This window comes from Cervus canadensis, chromosome 14, assembly GCF_019320065.1.
Source record: "Cervus canadensis isolate Bull #8, Minnesota chromosome 14, ASM1932006v1, whole genome shotgun sequence".
NCBI classification, from domain to species: Eukaryota; Metazoa; Chordata; class Mammalia; order Artiodactyla; family Cervidae; genus Cervus; species Cervus canadensis.
In genome coordinates this window covers 13,795,457-13,815,015 of record NC_057399.1, presented here as the reverse complement: position 1 = coordinate 13,815,015, position 19,559 = coordinate 13,795,457, and the positions used below count along the sequence as shown (strand labels likewise).

Here is a 19,559-nt window from a genome sequence, read left to right as displayed (position 1 = left end):
ATGAAGTGGCTGAGATGTATGTAACATACTTAGCATACTGCCTGACATTTATTAAAGACTCATGAGCAGAGATGCAGTGTTAACACAGTAGTATTTTTATAAGATTTTACCTCAGTGGAAAATGGGGGCAGGCAGAACAGGGAGAGACTGGAAGCTGGGTGCAGACAATGTGATCGTTTATGGCAGGGGGGTGGGCTGGAATTATAGCAGAGAACTTAGAGGAAGAATGGGCTTGGATAGACATCTGAAGGAAGCTGTGACAGGGCTTAGTGACTGTCAGAATGGTGAAGGGCAAGAGAAGGGGAGGGGTTTGGAGACCTGGTTGATAAAAGGATAGTGTTGACTGCTACTGTTAAAATGCTACCTTCACTCAGACTTTTGAAAGTCAACTTTATTGAGGTATAATATGCATAAAATAAAATAACACTCTAAGAGTACAATTTGATGAGTTTTGACAAATAAGTACACCTGTGTAACTACTGACCCAGTTAGGATACAGAACAGAAAGTCTCTTCAGTAAATCCCCACCCTGTTCACCAAGCATATTGAGTACATTCTTTGTGCCACATACTGTGCTAGTTGTTGGGACCCCAGTGAGATAAATGAGCCATAGTCCGAGCCGGTGAGAAGCTCAGATCAGTCTAGATGACAGACCTATAAATTGGCAGTTACAGTTCAAACTTAAGTGCTCCCAAGGGAATAAAAATTGGGTGCTGGGAATTGTATAGCCCAGACCTGGAAAGAGCACGGGAGGGCTTTCTGTAGGAGGTGATATACTGACTGACACCTGAAAGATGACAGAACTTGGCTGGCGGGGAGGGAAGGCACTCGTGACAGGGAAGGGAGAGACAGACATTTTAGGCAGAGGTTACGGTATGTTGGGAGACTTGGGTTCTAGAGAGAGCTGGCATGCTTCGGGAACTGGATGCAGCAGTTCAGTGTGATTAACACTTTAGAGTGTAGGGGAAGAGATGAGTGAGAGGTGAAGACAGAGAAGCAGGATACAGCTAGATCATACCGGAGGTTTTAAGCCATATTTAGGATTTTGGACTCCATCCTGAGGCAATTGAGAACCATTGAACAGCAACCCAGGTTAAACAAGGGATTAACATGACCACATTTTTAATACAGAAAAGCCACTTACTCTGGCTACCGTATGGAGAATAGGTTGGAGGAGGACCAGTTTGGAGACTATTATAGTAATCCAGGTTGGAGATGGTGGTGATGAGACCCAGACAGGTACAAGTGTGACTATAAAGAAATGGATAAATTCCAGAGAAGTTTTAGAGATGAAATTAACAGGCATTGGTGGGTTAAATGGATGTGAATAGATAGGAAGAAGGAAGACTTGAAGGTGATGCTCAGTATTGAACAAGAGGGTAAGATGCGTGTGTATACTATGTTCACCTTCAGCTGGAGATGTTAAGATAGCAAAAGATGGTGACTGGAGTTAAACCCAGGCAAAGTGAGATGCTCCATCAGAGACTCGTACAGACATGATCAGAACCAGAGAGAGATCTGGGGGAGACTCAGCAGTCTGGTAGTTGAAATCACAAGGTTGAAAGAACTCTCCAAGGAGAAAGATGAATTGAGGGAGGAACGTGGAAGTCAGGGGCAGGAGAAGGTTGAGCTACTCAATTGCCCCTTTTTAACAGATCAACCACCCTCTAACACCCCTGCCCCCCAACAATAGCCTCAAGTAACTACTGGAACATGACTCTATGAGGCTTGTTAGAATAAAGTGTGGCCAGTGTTTCATCATTCATCCTGTTAGGTTTTGTACCACAGAAGTTAATTAGAAATTAGGGATTGAGGCCAGTGTACAGATTATGGGTTGACAGAGCAAGTGAGACTTCTCTGCAAATGCAGTAGCTTGGAGGTGCCTAGAAGAAAAGAATCAGGGAGCGCTGAAGGGATGGAGCAGCACTGCCCCCTGTCCCAGTGGGCTGCTGACCAGAAAGGAGAGCGGGCCCCCCGGGTGGTTCCTTCTTAGTTTCTAGGTTCTCGGCCTGGTTTAAGGACAGCAGCGGGGAGAGGACGGGGCGCCCGGGGAGGGTCTCTTTGGCGTCCCTGACTCGCTCCCTTTCTGTATTGCCCGTTGGGTCTCTGCTTCGTCACAAGCCTGCACTGCCATTCGCATACGAAAAGTCCTCTTTCTGGGCGGTAAGCACTTTTGGTTGTTGTCCCTTTACCTGTAGCCTTACTCCTTTTTCCTCTTCTCCGGCTCACTGCTTCATAGAAGAGTCTGCAAATGCCACCTCGGGTTGAGGCGGTGCTGCGTGCAGTGCCGGGAGATGACGTTCCTGGGACAAAGGAGCCTCTTGAGGCTGAATCCCAGACTTGCGTTTCCTCCCTGGGCGTCTGCTGCTCTGATTCACGAGGGCAGCTGGCTGTCCTGTCTGACATGGAGGCGCAGCAGCCGCGGCAACTCGGAGTTGAGCGGTAGTGTTCCCAAGGACAGCGGCCTTCCCCGCCCTGTCACTCAGCATTCTCCCCATTTTGCTTGCTTTCGCCATTATGTTATATGGAAGCACACAGTTGGCTTTTATTATTCAAACAAAATTAATGCTTCATCTCTAAAGGGGGTAGATGAAGAAAACCTGTGGGTGTGGCCAGTGCTCTAGACTCTCTGGGCAAGCTGTTGGTGATCTTTATCCTAGATTTCCCAGAAGCCTCTGCAGACTTGTCTGTATAACCTTTCACATAAGCATCTGATTTCCTGCAGCAGGGTGGCTCTTTCATCTGGCTGTGTTTCCATGGTTTCCACACTGACTTATTTGCATACTTCTCTGAGAGTTCATTTTCCAGTGTTTCAGCTCTGCTCTGGGACCGTTCAGTTTACCTCAGGATTGTGTTCACTGTGGCTGCTCAACTGCTCTTTCTGTTAGCTTGGGCCCACTTTGGTTTTCCCTGTCTCTGTGTGGCTGTCAGTAACCCATGTATGTCATGTATGACTGCCCATCTCTGCATTTAAGTCCATGTGAGGACATGGCTCAGCTACTAGGATTAGTAAAGCCCTGGAAGATAAAGTGTAAAGTAAAGCGTCGTCCCTCTCACGTCCTGGGCTGTTTCCCCACTGGTCAGCCTTAGCGCCCATGTCCTTTTCTCCTCTTCTTCACCAGTGGCCGGCATCTCACTTGCACTTCCAAAAGCCAGCACAGGAAGACTGTGGGCCTTATCTGGGTGTCTGACTTAGCCTCTGAAGGAAGATTTGGGTCAGGCTTTTAGCAGAATACTCACTGGTAGGGGGAGATGGCTGTGGGGAGGTGCTGGGACGCCCCCCTTCTTCTGAGACATCTGGTAGCGCCGCCCTGCTGGATCCGCCTTGGGAAAGCCCAGGAAGCGAGGCCTGCACTGCGGTACCTGACCCCGCCTCCCTCCCCCGAGCAGAGCATGAGAAGGACAGGCTGTGCAAGAGCGCTGACTACATGAACCTGCACTTCAAGGTCAAGTGGCTGCACAATGAATACGTCCGGGATCTGCCTGCCCTCCAGGGCCAGGTGCCCGAGTACCCAGCGTGAGTCATCACGTGGGGGCTGCAGAGGGAAGGGGGGCTCAGGGGCTGGGCACTGCCTGTATCCTTGCTGCCAGGCACAGGCAGCTGCCAGGCATGAGCTCCAACCTCTCCATCTTCCTGCCTGGCTGCAGGTGGTTTGAGCAGTTTGTCCTGCAGTGGCTGGACGAGAATGAGGATGTGTCCTTGGAATTCCTGCGTGGGGCCTTGGAACGAGATAAGAAGGATGGGGTGAGTCAGGGGCTTGAACTTCACAGGTGTCTAGCCGGGTCTCCCAGCAACTAGCTGTCAGCAGGAGTCCCTGGGCGCTAGCCGGGATGGCCGTCCCCGCCTGGTGGAGTCCATAAGGAGGGCTGTCCAGGGCCGTGGCGCCGCCCCTGCTGTGCAGACAGCCCTTCAGGGCCTGGCAGACATGGGACGAGGTCGCAGCTGCAGATGATGACCCTGTGTGTGGCCTTCCTTAGTTCCAGCAGACATCAGAGCACGCACTCTTCTCTTGCTCTGTGGTGGACGTCTTCACACAGCTCAATCAGAGCTTTGAGATCATCCGGAAATTGGAATGCCCAGACCCCAACATCCTTGCCCACTACATGAGGAGATTTGCTAAGGTACCGTGACCCTCCTACCCTTTTCCCCTTACTCCATTACACTCATGGCCTATCTACAGACCTGAGATCAACCCCTCTTTCTGATGGCCTTTGGGTACAGCCCAGCCTCACCCCATGCTCCTTTACTTGAATCTGGGGCAGACAGGTGGGTTTGTTTCAGTGGGGTAGAGAGGGAGATTGGTCCCCTACTTTGAGATTCCTCTTTATGTACATGTTGTTACTGTTCTGGGAGATGTGTGACCCCAGGTACGATCCTCATGGGGAAAGCTAACGGTCCCCTCTCCTTCCTCTTCCCCTTTCTTCTCAGACCATCGGGAAGGTGCTCATGGAATATGCAGACATCTTATCAAAGAACTTCCCAGCTTACTGCACAAAGGAGAAAATGGTGAGGGCCAGGCTTTTCGCTTTTGAAACTATCCTCAGAGCTGAGGGCAGGGTGATGCTCCTGACTTGTGATTCCCAGCAGGGCTGTGCTTGAGATGATGCCACAAAATAACAAGAACCTGATAAGGAGTTCCTTTGAGCCTCCATTTGGTAATTTATCCTCTGCTGAGCTAGACCTTTGCTTAGTCTTTCTTTCTTTCTTTTTTTTTTTTAATACATTCAGAGAGTTATAAAGGGTAATCCCATGAACACCTGGGGCTCCCCCTATTCAGGATTAAAGCAGAAACATTTGCTTCTAGTCTTCATTTAAGGAGAGCTGTCAGCATTGCTTCCAGATCTCAGTGCTTAGGCAGAGACGGGTGTAACACGTGCTGTAAATTCCCTGTGGTTTTTGGAGTCATGTGAGAGAGGCAGGGGCCCTAGACTGCGTTCTGTGCTGAATGGAGCCAAGACTTCACACTTCCGTCTGTCCCCACAGCCTTGCATCCTGATGAACAACATGCAGCAGCTGAGGGTGCAGCTGGAGAAGATGTTTGAGGCCATGGGAGGCAAGGAGGTAGGTCTAAGGTCCAGGGTTGCCGCATTCTCCCTTTGTTCCCGAGTTCCTCAGCTGCAGAACTCTGCCCTCTCCTGACCGGGTCTGGACCTGAAGTTTAGCTTGGGGTTTGGACTGGTCTGAGCTGAGAGATTTGAGTCGGCATTGGGGTAGAGGCCCTCGGAGGGAGGGGTCGGGGCACAGGAGGGAAGAAAGGCCTAAGAGAAGCAGCTGAGCCAAGCCTGCCTCCTGTGGATGCAGCTGGACCCTGAGACTGCAGACAGTCTGAAGGAGCTTCAGGTGAAGCTGAATGCAGTTCTGGATGAGCTCAGCATGGTGTTTGGAAACAGGTCAGTGGCCCCAGAACGCCCGGCCCTCAGAGCCAAGCGTGGTGCCTGGCCAGTCCCGGAGCCCCGGCCCCACTGGCCTCCACCCAGCCGCACCCTTGTGCATCTTCCCCTCTTCCTGCTGGCCTGTGCTGTTGGAGCTGCACCGTGGGTGTGCCAGAGCGGGACCAAGCCGCCGGAGCTGCTTGAGGGCCAGTGTGTGCGGGGGCCAAGGAGGGCTGCACTGTGGGCGCATGTGTAGTTTCCAGGTGCGGATCGATGAGTGCGTTCGACAAATGGCTGACATCCTGAGCCAGGTGCGGGGCCCCGGGAACGCATCCCCCAACGCACGGGCCTTGGTGACCCAGGATGCAGACAGTGTACTCCGGCCTCTCATGGACTTCCTGGACACCAAGTGAGTACAGTACCCAGGGCTGTCCTGTGGGGACGAAGCAGGCAGAGGCAGTCAGAGGAGCTGCTCAGGGAGGGGTCTCTCTAGCACTCACCCCATCCTGACCTGCGGCCTGGCCCTGCAGCCTCACGCTTTTTGCCTCTGTGTGTGAGAAGACGGTCCTGAAGCGGGTGCTGAAGGAGCTCTGGCGGGTGGTAATGAACACGATGGAAAGGACGATCGTTCTGCCTCCACTCACTGACCAGACGGTAAGGACAGCTCCTTTCCACTTCCTCCTGCTGTGTCCCTTACCCAGCTCCCTGCTTCCTAATGGGGTTTGCACTTCTCTGCTTTGAATGATTCTCTCTCTGCCCAGGGCACCCAGCTGATCTTCACTGCTGCCAAGGAGCTGAGCCAGCTTTCCAAACTCAAGGTACTCTGGATACGTGGGGTCCTTCTGCAGCCAGGTGGGAGGGGCAGGGGTTGCCTGGAGGGGGAAATCTGAGCTCTGAAGACTGAAGAGGAGGAAAAGGAGATGGGCATGCAGCTGTGGGCTGACAAGTGGGAGACTTTCGTGACAGCCACAAGCTATCCTGATGTTGTTGCTTTCTCTGGGGCTCCAGGACCACATGGTGCGAGAGGAAACACGGAATCTGACTCCAAAGCAGTGTGCCATCCTTGACCTCGCCCTGGACACCATCAAGGTGGAGAACACCCTCCTCCAGACTGTCTTCCTACCCTACCCTCTTGGTCCTGGCATTCCACTCTGCCAGATTAGGGTTCCCTTGGGCTCTTGCCACCCCACATCCAGGAGAGAGTGGTTTTTGTGTCTGTATCTTTCTCTGTTACATCCACATTCCTCTTGGGAGCAACCAAAATGGTACCTTCTGTGTGGCCTCAGATGAATCACCAAAGACCTAGAACATTTGTTCTTGGCATCTGAGGACACTTTAGTTCACTTAGTAACCTCATTGTCATTCTGGAATATTTCCCACTGGGAACTAATCTTCCAGATCCAATATCCCAGATCAGGCTAACCTCTTCATTTATGTTTAAAATCATTCGAGTTTCAAAGGGTATTTTTCCCCCGACTATGCATTCATTTATTCAACCAGACAACATGTGTCCAGGCACTATACACTAGGAGGGATGCAGAGAGAATCAGATATGGTTCCTGCATCAGGACACTTATAATCTGGTATACTTTGGCAGTAACCAGACTCTAATCTGGTATAAGGTGGTAATAAAGCAGGTACACATGGGCTGTGATTCAGGGCACTGGGGAGAGAGGTATGTCATAGGTATAAAGTGCTCTAAGGGTTCCCAGGGTAAAGCACCACTTCTGATTGAAAAGCTTCTGCCTAAAAAGCTTCTGTCCCATTTCTGTGCCTGTCCATATAGATTGATCCATCAGACATCACATCCAGAAGTGTGGCCATCCCTTACCACTCCTGCCAGATACTCATATAAGACTCTGCACCTGAGAGACTGTGACCCTGGCTCTGTGATCCTGATCTTGCTTATTGAATGACTCCCTGTCCTCTTCTGGCATCTTTTCCGGCCTCTGCTTGGATGTCCTTTCTCTGAGGACATTGTTGGGGAGCTGCCTCTCTGAAGCGGGATGACGCAGAAGCGGTTATTCTTGTCTTTCAGCAATACTTTCACGCCGGAGGCAACGGGCTGAAGAAGACCTTCCTGGAGAAGAGCCCAGACCTGCAGTCCCTGCGCTATGCCCTGTCTCTGTACACACAGACCACGGACACTCTCATCAAGACCTTCGTGCGCTCACAAACTGCCCAGGGTAAGGCCCAAGGGTTTTGGGTCCCCGCGCCCCGCCCTGAGCTGTCTCTGCCCCCAGGGAGTCAGTCTCCTGTGGCCCCAGGGACGCTCCAGGTACTTCTTCAGAAAGTCCGTCACACACAGACATCAGGATTTTCTTGATGGACCCCAGTCCTTACCCCTACCTACCCCAGACTCATACCAGATAGGAATCCCAGCGATCTGGGAGATGTGGCTGAGCTTTCATTTCCCAACATCATCTGGCCAGTGCATGTGTGTTGAACTCAAGGAGTATACCCTGTTTGATAGGGAAAATGTGTGAGAAAGCCTTGAGAATGAGTGGTTAAGATACTCACGAAGTCTTATAGCTTTGGGAGCCAAAGATTTCCCAGATTCTCCAGTGTGGATGAGAAGACTAAGGGGGTGATCCGTGGGAGCACTTGAAAGGAGGGTGCGGATCACGGGGCTGTACAGACCTGAGGCTCCAGCCTCGTGGGTGATGCTAGTGCACGGGGCACCCAGGCAGCTGGTTCTCTCCCCACGATTTCCAGTCCTCAGGACCCCTCCCTGTCTCTAGGCAGGCCCATCCCTAACAAAACATATCTGCACAAACACGGCTCAGACTGAAATTCAGACCCTGACCCTGAGGAGGTCCTCCTGGGAAGGACCTTCAAGGTGCAATCATTAATTGCTCCTTCCAGGGAAACCTAGGCATGCTGCCTGGAGGAGGGAACCTGGCAGGGGGCTGGGGGTGGGAAGGCTTAAGCCTTACTGAGCTGTGAACTGACCCGGATGGGAAGAGGGAGGGCGTCTAAGTAGTTAGGATGGGGTTGATGGAAAGTGAAGAAATGCAGGGGGACCTGCAGTATTGTTTCATTTTCCATGTGTATTCTTATTTCAAGTCCAGAGTGAGAAGAAAGAGCAAAAGAAGTTATGAGCCTTGCTCAGCAAGACAGGGGGATCTTTCACAGAGTTGAGTATGTGTAAAGGCCCATAACATCAGAGAGGCTAGGAGTTAATCTAAAAGGCTTTTCAGAGACACTGAGCTTTGAGCTAGGTATAAAGATGAGGCGAGGCTGGAGTGGGCACCCAGGAAGTAAGACCAGGCAAGGGCGGTGACCATAGGGAGTCTGCAGTCGTGTGTGTGTGTGTGTGTGTGTGTGTGTGTGTGTGTGTGTGTTCCACCCACTGCTTTGTTATTCAGAGCCTAGGAAATTAGGGCCCACAGCTTTCTCTGTTGTGTCCGCCGGTCTCAGAACCTTCTGTATGTTCTCCCGCCTTGTCTGTGATGTGCAAACTGTTCTATAGTCTGGAGCAGTCACCGGCCCCAGTTCTCGGACTTCTCTCCACCCTGCTCCATCTCTGTGCTCCCTCGGAGTAAGTGTAGCGCTGCTCTGCATGCCTGTGGACTTCTTAGACTCTAACTGATTCTTCTCTCTCTGTCCTGCCGCTGCTGCCTCTTGGCTTGCCTGTCCTCACTTAGTGCACGATGGGAAAGGTATTAGGTTTACTGCCAATGAGGACATTCAGCCGGAAAAGGGTACGTTATACACCTGCAGATGTGAATCGAACATGGGCTAACACTGTCCCCTGTGAACTAGAATGAGCTGCTTAAGGTGGGGCTGAGGGAACCAGATGTCAAAGGTCAGAAGTTCTATCCCAAGTCTCAGAGATGGGCAGTGTATTTGTACACTCCGAGACGGGGTTAACAATAGTTGTCTTCAGAATTGCCCCACTGCTCCATCTGAGGACAAAAAATAAATTTTATCTGGGATGTAGGGTACCGGGGTTTTCCCCAAATAGAGTGAGGCCTCTACTGAGGGGAGCCTGCAGACTGCCAGGGGGCACTGGGGAGCTGTGTGTGGAGAGGCCCAGGTTTGAGTAGGAAGAAGTCACTGTGTGCAGCCCATAGGTGGAAAGGTGCTGCTTTGGGCTAGACGGGACCCGCATTGTTCTGCTGAGAAACCGCGGGGTGGACACAATATTCAGACCAAAATATAGGATGGCGGCACTGTCCTTTCCCAACATCTTTCAATGAAAAATTCTTCAGCCCAGGAGATAAGAGAAGTCTGGAGAACCTGAGAGATTCCAGTTGTAGTTTTGGAAGAAGTTTCACCTAAAATGTTCTCACCCTGACTTGTATTTTAATACACCGCCTCATTCTTCATCTCTTTTCTTTTTCTTTCCCCGTGGCTCACATCTCCATAGCTTCTGTGGGTGACTGCTTCTTGCTTTAGGGTGTAGAATAGTAGCCTCCCAGCTCTTGGTTTTACCTGGAGTAACTGGGCGTAAAGTCTTCCAGTTCTCCAGTAGGGAACCATCTGTCCCTCTGCCCGCCAGGCTCCGGTGTGGATGATCCTGTGGGAGAAGTCTCTATTCAGGTGGACTTGTTTACACATCCTGGAACTGGGGAGCACAAGGTCACGGTGAAAGGTGAGTGGCATGGATACACAGGCTTGAGACCTTTTCTTGCCCAGTGGCCCCATCAGTCAGGCAGGGACTGCTTATCCTGACCCTTCAGCTTAGCCCTTCTCCAAGGGGAATCCCAGCTGGGGGCTCAAGAACTGGGAATGCGTGATGGGTTGCCTCACAGGTTTCCATGTTTGTGTAGTGGTGGCTGCCAATGACCTCAAGTGGCAGACAGCAGGTATGTTCCGGCCCTTTGTGGAAGTCACCATGGTTGGCCCTCACCAAAGTGATAAAAAGAGGAAGTTCACAACCAAGTCAAAAAGTAACAACTGGGCTCCCAAGTACAACGAGACGTTTCACTTGTAAGTTATGGTTGGGGGATCTGAAGGACTTTGGGATGGGGGTGATCTGTGGAGTAAGAATTAAGAGAGGAGAGAAGGGATGGGCTGGATGGCGGCTGGGGTGAATTCATTTGAGGACGCCCTCATCTCTGGTCTCCTATCTTCCATCTACCCTGTGCTCACAGCCTCCTGGGAAACGAAGAGGGGCCAGAAGCCTATGAGTTGCAAATATGCGTGAAGGATTACTGCTTTGCGCGGGAGGACCGTGTGCTGGGGCTGGCTGTGATGCCTCTGAGGGATGTGGCAGCCAAGGGCAGCTGTGCTTGCTGGTGCCCCCTGGGCCGGAAGATCCACATGGATGAGACAGGCGTGACCATTCTCCGGATTCTGTCTCAGAGGAGCAATGACGAAGTGGCCCGGGAGTTTGTGAAGCTCAAATCGGAGTCTCGTTCCATGGAGGAGGGGAGCTGAGCACCCAGGCTGCTGTGCCGACCAGAGGGCACCAGTTCCACAAGTCAGGGATAGTAGGACTTACTACGTAGTCACCTTAGATCCTCACAGTCAAGAGGCTGATTCATTCAGTTAGGAATGTTTAAGGAAAAATCTAGGGTGGTGTGAGTGTGGCTTTTCACAGAAAGGGTCTGAATCCCTGACCAGCAGGTCTGTGGTGCTAGGAGCTGGGCTGTGGGGCTTACCACACAGGGAGATTTTTCACGGAGGGGCAGACATTTCTGAGAGTGTCAGCCATTCTTGGTAGAGATCCGTCACTCCCACACCCTCTTCTCCCCCTCTCCATACCACACCTAATCCAGTTAGATCCATACGTACCAATCATTAGAGGAACACGTTTAGGGGGCCTGGAGCTTGTGCCTAATTAGGTAAGTAATCTGTTGAGTCTACAGGTATTGCTGAGCCCTGTAGTCTGAACTGGAGTGTGGCCAGGGCAGGAACACACAGAAGTGAATGCAGACCATCCCTTGAGCAGAACCCAGCAGTGTAGAGTGGCTCAAGTGAGTACAGGGCATTGAGACCGAACAAGATACCTTTCAGCAATGAGCTATGCTCATCCCTTCCCCCGGATTAGCTGTCATGAGTAGAACCAGGTTCACATGGTGCTTCAGAGGCCTGCACAGAATTTGTTTGGAACCCAAGCACCAGGGGCCACCTGCCCAGGAGTCTCCCTACCTCACTCCTTTAGGAAGGGGAGTGATGCTTCAGGACATGAGAGGCTCTAGTTGAAGAATCCAGGAGAGAGGGCTTCTTCATAGATAAACCCTGAACAAAGCCAAAAATTGTGGAAATCAGTCTAGAAGGAGCCCTGTTCACCTACGGCCACTGCCTTCTGGTGGTCCTTCCCCTTGCAGACAGAATCTAGCCTTTGTCCTCACTCCCTTTCATCTAGGTCAGCTGCTGTCCCCCTCATAAACCGTTCAACTCTACAGAAGGAACTTAGACTATGATCCCTTGGTACAGGCTGGATTGGGGGGGACGGGGAGCAGCTGGGGAGGGGGGCTCAACACTCCCAGGGAGTCATGCGGACTTCCCAGGCCCTTGCTCAGAGATGTGACATGATCCTTCAATATCCTCATAGCAGCCTCTTGGACTTCTTGAGGACTCTGCATTAGCCATTACATGAAACAAGAAACTAAGCATCTTTGCTGTTTTAAATTGTATGTGCCATTGTTACAAGAAATTATTGACTAGCCTGTAATAAATTATCTTGTAGCAGCCTTTGGGATCTGGTAATTCCGGTAAAGTGTGGAAAGCTGTAGAAATGACTTTCTAATATAACGATAGATTTAGACCAGCGGCTCTTTCCTCCTCTCCGCAGTCACAAGCGGAGGAGCCTTTCCTGGGGGAAGAGCAGCGCTTTGGAAAGGGGGCGTGGCTGGCGGCGGGCTTGGGGCGGAGCGGTGTGGCGGGAGGCGGGGCTCTCTCCGGGCTGGTTCGTGGGGCTCCCGGGCACCTGCGCAGAAAGGTGCGTTAAGATGGCGGGCGTTCCCTGGAATCGACGGCTGCGGAGCGATGGTGAGAAAGAGGCGCCCGAAGGGGGCGCCCGAGGAGAGGTTATTACCTTCTCTGTCCCAAGACTGAAGAGATTGTACCCGTCATATCGCACTCTGTATATTTCCCAGTAACTGTCTGTCTTTATACTTGTAAACTGTTCTCCCAATCCTCCCCATCCCCACACTGGAGTATATGGGTTTCCTGGATGCTTCAGAGACTTATCTGCCCAGATACCTAGCAGAGGGGATCTTTCCCCGCAGATTCCTTCCAGAGGGTATCTGTTTGTCTAGTTAATAAAGCAGATATCCCCCAGACCCCCAGTCAAGGTACATTCCTACTAACTCGAGGAGTTTTCTGTCCACTTTTCCAACATTTTCCACAGGGTCTCTGAGAAGGAAGCCGTGAATCCTATGCCATATTTGACTTGAAAGTGGCACGTTTGCTATCATTCCTCTCTCATATGGAGCTGGAAACCTACCCCATAAGGAAAAGTCAAACTCTGGCTGATAGCCTACAAAAGACTTGCATTTTTTAATTAGTAACTAACTTTTAAAAAAAAATTTAACATTTAAAAAATGCATATTTCCTGCGGGGGCAGGGGGGCGGGATTGGAAAAGCTGTTAACTCATGTACCCGGAAAATGACAGGTGGTTGGAGCTCAGAAGCAACTAGCAAATTAGTTTTCTACAGTTTATATAGACTCCAGGGACTTCCCTGGTGGTCCAGTGGTTAAGACTTTGCTCTCAATGCAGGAGGAATGGGCCCAGGAACTAAGATCTGGCATGCCACAAGTAATGGCCCCCCCAAAAAGCACTGAGTAGACTCCATTATTCCTTATTTTGTCATACTGGATTTTACTTTATTTACCTGGTGCCTGGGAGGCATTTGAGTTTGTAATCCCTGATGTAAGACTTTGGGTAATTTTCTGTACCAATACTCTGAGCTCTTAATGGAAACTAAAATCCAAAGAGGCTGGATATATGTTTAAGTTATCTTTGGTTTCTGTGATCCCCTGATTAGGATCAGAGATCATACTAGTAGTTAAAACCCAGGGTGAAATCTGTTTTAAAGTGTTCTTTATAAGAGAATTCAATCAGAAAAACTGCAGATGGCTTCTTGGTGCATTTGATCTTGAAGAAATCATGTGACAGCTCCTCTCTGGTGGCGTCAGGCTGAGAAACAAGATGCTGTTTCTCTGAACACCTGGTTTTAAAAGGGCCTGACTTTGGTCTGTACTGAAAGTGATGTCTCAAAAGTGCTGTCTCCTTCACTCCAGACCACATAGATGGTAACTGTCCTCTCGGTGGGAAATAACAAGCCTTGTAGTATCGAGTTGGAGGTATTCTGCGGACTGTATCTAATCAAAGGTGGAATAGAAGTACCTTTACGTGGATTTTTTAAAAAGAAAAATCATTTCTATCGGCATCAGTGTATAATTCACCTGGTCATTGTGAATATTTGGGCTAGCTCCGTGAATGAACCCCCCAGCTCCTTTTCTTGAAGCAGCATGGCTAAGCTAAAGAAGCAACGTGGAGTCGTGGAGGTGGTATTGAATTGGGAGTCAGAAAATATGAACAGGAGTCTCCGCTCTGCTACATACCAGTCAGGGGACCTTGACTTTGAACCTTTCAAAGGCTGGTTGCTTGCATCTGTTAAACGGACTACGCATCCCTGCTGTGTTTACCTCAGTGGGATCAAATGGGCTTTTTTAAATTGGAAAGCACTTTGAAAACTATACATTTTCTTTAGGTGTATAAGGGATTATTATCATTATTACAAATGATCCTCTGAGCTCTGATAACTTCCAAGGAACTTGTCTTTCTGTGTCCTAGATTCAAAATCAATAAGTATGTGCTATGTGCATCATATGTACCAGATACTCATCGAGGCATGGAGCCTAGTATTGAGCAAAGCAAAGCCCATATAAATTTAGGAGTGAGTAATCATATTGAGTGCCTGTTAGGTACCCAGTGCAGTACCACAGCCTGGTGAAGTAGCAGGCAGAGTTTAGATGATGAACTTAAGTCTTCAGCTGTAGAGCCGTGAGTCTCCCTGTGTGAGCCTGACCCTTCCCATCTGTAACATAAGGTGCTGAGACAAGGCAAAGTCTTCCCTGGTGGTTCAGTCGGTAAAGAATCTGCCTGCAATGCGGGAGACCCAGGTTCGATCCATGGTTTGGGAAGATCCCCTGGAGAAGGGATTGGCAACCCACTCCAGTATTCTTGCCTGGAGAATTCCGTGGATAGAGGAGCCTGGTGGGCTACAGTCCATGGGGTCACACAGAGTCGGACGTGACTGAGTGATAACATGGCTTCCCTGTTGACTCAGACAGTAAAGAGTCTGCCTGCAATGCAGAGGACCTGGGTTCGATCCCTGGGTCAGGAAGACCCTTGGAGAAGGGAATGACTACCCACTCCAGTATGCTTGCCTGGAGAATTCCTTGGATAGAGGAGCCTGGCAGGCTACAGTCCATGGGGTTGCAAAGAGTCAGACATGACTGAATGACTTTCACTTCAGCCAAGGTAAAGTCTAAGGTTCTCTTGAGCTAAAATTTGTTGGTTTGGAGATTACAATTGCTCAGTTTCCCTGCAGTGAGTTTATTGTCCTGCCAGGATGCTAAGACTAACAGAGCCAACCAGTCTTAGAACTGCAGGGACAACAGAGTGCCAATGTCACTTGAGTTTCAGCAGAATAGTAACAGCAGTGTTGCTCTGTGGGTAATCGATGCTTAGACTTTTTGGGACACCACGTAGGCATGGAAAAATGGGAAGCTTCAGGTTAGAGGAGAGGAAGGAGACTTGATTGAAGACACTGGAAATTTAATGAGTGGAAGAACAAAGGAGAAGAACATGACATTTATTGTTTTCCTAGTGTATCAGTCAGGAGTCCTTATAGGAAAATAATTGGTGGATTCAAAAGAATTTAAGAGAGTTTAACCAAAGGATGATTTACAGACATATGATCATTGTTAACAGAAACTAAAAAGAAATGGTGAAACCCAACAGTGGTGAATCAGTAGCACTCCTACGCCTCAAGGGTAAGAAAGGGGAGTGTTGTTACCAGGGCCCAGTGAGAACTACAGTTTGGGAGACTGTCCGACAGGAAGCTATAGCCGTAAGTGTTAAGCAGGCATCATAAGGACTTAGACAAGGCAGCAGGAAGGTAGAGGAATAAATGCCCTAACCTTTATCCTCTTGCCCTCTAGTCTCCAGCTGGTACCTTCAATTGACAAAACCCAGACAGAAGCCCGGGGCAAGGTAGTTTGGATAATGTAGTTCATTGAGGTCAGCTTCCCAGAGCAGGGCAGAGGGAATTGGCTCGGAGGAGGCCCAGCAAACAGAATAACCAGCATACAAGATACCTAGGGGAGGAAAAGTCACTATGGACCCTTTCCAAGGAAGTTATCCCTCTGTTCAAATTCAAAATCTACTCTTAGGCTTAGTCTCTTTAGCTGTCATTGTCCAAAATTTTACTCAGTCAATAGGAATGGCGGTGTATTGCCTTTGTCCTAGAGTGATTGTGAGGATCCTGTGATATGACACATGAAAGTGCCTAGCACATGCTGGAGGCTCAGTGTATTTTAGTTCCTTCCTTAATGCATGTGCCTAAATGGCTCCTTGGCTGAAATGCTTTTCCAGTCAAGGCTTCAAAGGGTTGCTGGAACTGAGTGAATGAAGGGGAGAATACCAGGAGATGAAGTCAGAACTCTGTAGCCCATCGTAATGACTTTGGCTTTTAAACAGAGTAAGGTAGGAAGTCATTGGAAAGTTGTGTAACTTCTGATATCAGGGTTTCTGTTATTCACTAGGGTATCACTTGTTCATTTAAAAATATTTATTTAGAACATACCACATGCTATGTACTGTTTTAGGCACTGGAGATGCATTGATATGTAGTCCCTACCCTCAAGGATAATGTGGTCTTTAAAGGAGACAGATGACTTCAACTTAAAGCGTAATATTAAGATATGAGTAAACATAGAAGCTCATAATAAGGACATCATCCTTGGGGCATCTGAAAGGCTTCCTGAGCAAGATGATGTAAATTCAGTCTTTTCCGTAGAACTTAAGCCAAGTCTAAACAGAGGGAAATGAAGTTCTAGGAATTTAGAGTGATATGTGTACTTGGCACTTGGGTTTGAAAAAAAAAAAAGTTGGTGATGAGCTGGAAATTGCAGGTAGCTTATATCACTGCATTTTGGCTTTGTGTAGGACAATGGTTAGAGATAAAACAGAGAAGTAGGCAGAGGCCAGATCATGAAGAATTTATCCTAAAGGCAGTGGTGGGTTTTTAAGCAACAAGATAAGTCACTATGGCAAGATGAAGAAGAGTCAGTTGAAGTGGGGTTTAGGTGGAAGGTGGGAACGAACAAAACTGCTGGAGACTGTGAGGCTAATAATGGTGGCCTGAACTTAAGTAGAAGCTTTGGGGATAGTGGTAGCGGACTATTCCAAGTTAACTTTTTATTAATGAGAGAGAATGTACAGAACTTCATGATTGATTGTTAAGTGGGAGAATGAAAGAGCATTGTCAGAGATGACTCGGGTTTCTGGCATGGGCTACTAGGTAAATAATAAGACTAGTAATAGATGTCCAAAGACAGGAAATATAAGAGAAAGCACAAATTTGGGATGTGTGGGAGGTTGAGAATGGAGGTGATAATGTCAGTTTTGTAAATGTAGATTTTTCATTGTAAAATGCATGTTATGTTAAATACACCATTTGAAAGTGTACAGTTACATGACACTAAGTATATTCACAGTGTTTCACAACTGTCATTACTGTCTGGTTCCAGAACTTTTTTATGTAATTGTGTTTATTTATTTTGGGCTGCACTGGGTCTTTGTTGCTTCGTGTGGGCTTTCTCTAATTGCAGCGAGCAGGGGCTACTCTTGGTTGTGGTGCGTGGGCTTCTCATTCCCATGGCTTCTCCTGTTGCGGAGCACGGGCTCTAGGCACACGGGCTTCACTGGTTGCGGCACACAGACCGCATTTGGGCTTGTGAGCGCTACAGTAAGTGCAGACTCAGTTGTTATGTCGCAGGGGCTTAGTTGCTCCATGCCGTGTGGAATCTTCCTGAACCAGTGATTGAACCTGTGACCCCTGCATTGGCAGGCAGATTCTTACCCACTGCATCACCAAGGAAATCCCAGAACTTCTTCATCTGCGAAGAAGGAATGCCATCCCTATTAAACAGTCACTCCTCAATACACGTAGATTTTGAGGCAATTGTGTGACATCCAAATACAGATGTGAAATAGATATTTGAATATACACTACTAAAACTCAGGATAAAAATTCAGGCTGAAGATACATATTTTTGAAGCATTAGCATACAAGTAAGGGGTTCTCAACCTGGGGCCTGTTGTCTTGAGTGAGAATCTCTGGAATGTCCAAACGCATATATTTCTGCTCTAGAACAGATTGTCTCTTTAGGTGACTAGCCATAACTTCATGCTGAGTAATCTTTTTTTGGCTGTTAGGTGGGTATAGAGAGTATCATTTACAAAATCAACAATAGGGAGTTAACTAAATTGCCATAATTTACAAGTGTGTGTGTATCCAGTATAATATAAAGTATGAAAATGAAAGTCACTTAGTCGTGTCTGACTCTTTGCAACCCCATGGAATTCTCCAGGGCAGAATACTGGAGTGGGTTGCCATTCCCTTCTCCAGGTGATCTTCCCAACCCAGGGATCAAACCCAGGTCTCCCGCATTGCAGGCAGATTCTTTACCAGCTGAGCCACCAGGGAAGCCCAAGAATACTGGGATGGGTAGCCTATCCCTTCTCCAGGGGATCTTCCTGACCCAGAAGTCAAATCAGGGTCTCTGGCATTGCAGGCGGATTCTTTACCAGCTGAGCCACCAGGGAAGCCCAGTATAGTGTAGACTTTCTGATACACAAGCAGTTTTCAAAATATTAGATCTGAACAGCATCAGCATCCCCTGTATTTGTAAGAGAGATGAATTCTTGGGCACCACCACAGACCTGCTGAATTGGAATCTCTGGTCGAGGGCCAGAGGAGGGGGAGGGGGGCACAGCCACCACGTGATTCTGATACATATTAAAGTTTGAGAAAAACTGTGGTGGACTGTTCTGGCCAGCGCTTTCAGTCCAGTAATACAACAGGAGTTCCTGGTTTTCTCGTTATCTTTTATGTAACAAAATCTTCATGGCAACATCTTGCAATGGCTGATGAATTCCTCATGAAAAAGTTCTCTTTGAGTACTCTTGTCCATCTGTGACCTTCTCTGTCATCCTGAATCATAGATACAAATATTAGTACCTACATGCTATTTCCCCCTTTAGCATGCAGGAGTTATCTTCAACAACTGTAAAGATTGTTTATTTATAGATAACTGTGTCTGTCTATAAATTGTAGACTGTTCAGTGGAAAAGAAAATATTTCTGTGAATACCCTTCCTTTTCTATCTAGTCCTTTGTCTTGGAATCTCCCAGTCTTCTGCTGAGTCATATCCTTGGCTTTGGAGAATCTGAAATGAATCTCGCTGAAATTGCACCATTCTTTCTTCTCTACCCCTGTCAAGGAATATTCAGCTGCATGGCCATGTCTAGAGATGCAGTAGCTATATTCAAATCCTTGTGTCCCCTGGAATAAATAGCCATAGTCAGGAAGAAATTAGAAGCCACAGACTGATTCTGAAGAGAATTGGACTTTGTCATCAAGACCAGTCAAGGAAAGTTTTCAGTTTCTGCCAATCCAAGGCTTAAGTCAGGCAGTGCAGTATTTTAGTTGTCTCTGTCTTTCTAAGAAGACTATACACTAATTGAGGGCATGGATGATATTTTTTTGCATTTTTGACCATGTCTTAACTAACATGCACTGGGCATTCAATAATCACTTGCCAAATTTAATATACTTAATCCAGAAGTTAGAATATAAAGATTTAAATTCTGGCCCTACCTTTAAGCCACTGAAAGTTAACTTACTTGACCTTTGATTTCCTCATCTGTAAAACATAAGTCTTGCCCTTTCTACTTCCCCTGTGTAAAAATCTGAAGAGAAAATGTATATGAAGTACTCTTTAAAAAATTACAGAGATCTGAAAATGTGAACTTACATGATAATTTGATTTGTGTGCTCTCTACCTTAGAGGAATAGTTGGTTCATTCTGATTGAGGAGAGAGAATGATATAGAATGGTGAGCTAGCAGTTGAGAGATACTGGTTTGAATCCTGATCGCCTTTAAATTCTTTGGGTCTTAGTCTTCTTTTATCTCGAATGACAGAGCACAGATCAGG

The 19,559-nt window shown here is 48.3% G+C and overlaps 1 protein-coding gene across 7 annotated transcripts in view; it reads left to right on the top strand.

Moving 5' to 3' along the window:
* The window catches only part of UNC13B (unc-13 homolog B), a 203,353-nt gene extending 191,336 nt beyond the window's left edge, over positions 1-12,017 (top strand). For 4 of the 7 annotated variants that reach the window (XM_043486622.1, XM_043486621.1, XM_043486624.1 and 1 more), the window contains 14 exons: positions 3,391-3,517; positions 3,649-3,745; positions 3,979-4,122; positions 4,430-4,507; positions 4,985-5,062; positions 5,303-5,391; positions 5,630-5,782; positions 5,904-6,027; positions 6,135-6,191; positions 6,382-6,462; positions 7,412-7,559; positions 9,878-9,970; positions 10,149-10,308; positions 10,473-12,017. In XM_043486622.1, the coding sequence (XP_043342557.1) occupies positions 3,391-3,517; positions 3,649-3,745; positions 3,979-4,122; positions 4,430-4,507; positions 4,985-5,062; positions 5,303-5,391; positions 5,630-5,782; positions 5,904-6,027; positions 6,135-6,191; positions 6,382-6,462; positions 7,412-7,559; positions 9,878-9,970; positions 10,149-10,308; positions 10,473-10,758 (1,715 nt within the window). In that variant the 3' untranslated portion in view covers positions 10,759-12,017. Of the gene's footprint in view, positions 1-3,390; positions 3,518-3,648; positions 3,746-3,978; positions 4,123-4,429; positions 4,508-4,984; positions 5,063-5,302; positions 5,392-5,629; positions 5,783-5,903; positions 6,028-6,134; positions 6,192-6,381; positions 6,463-7,411; positions 7,560-9,020; positions 9,078-9,877; positions 9,971-10,148; positions 10,309-10,472 lie in introns of all 7 variants that reach the window. The other 3 variants (XM_043486619.1, XM_043486623.1, XM_043486618.1) reach the window with 1 other exon arrangement.
* The last annotated feature ends 7,542 nt before the right edge of the window (positions 12,018-19,559 follow it).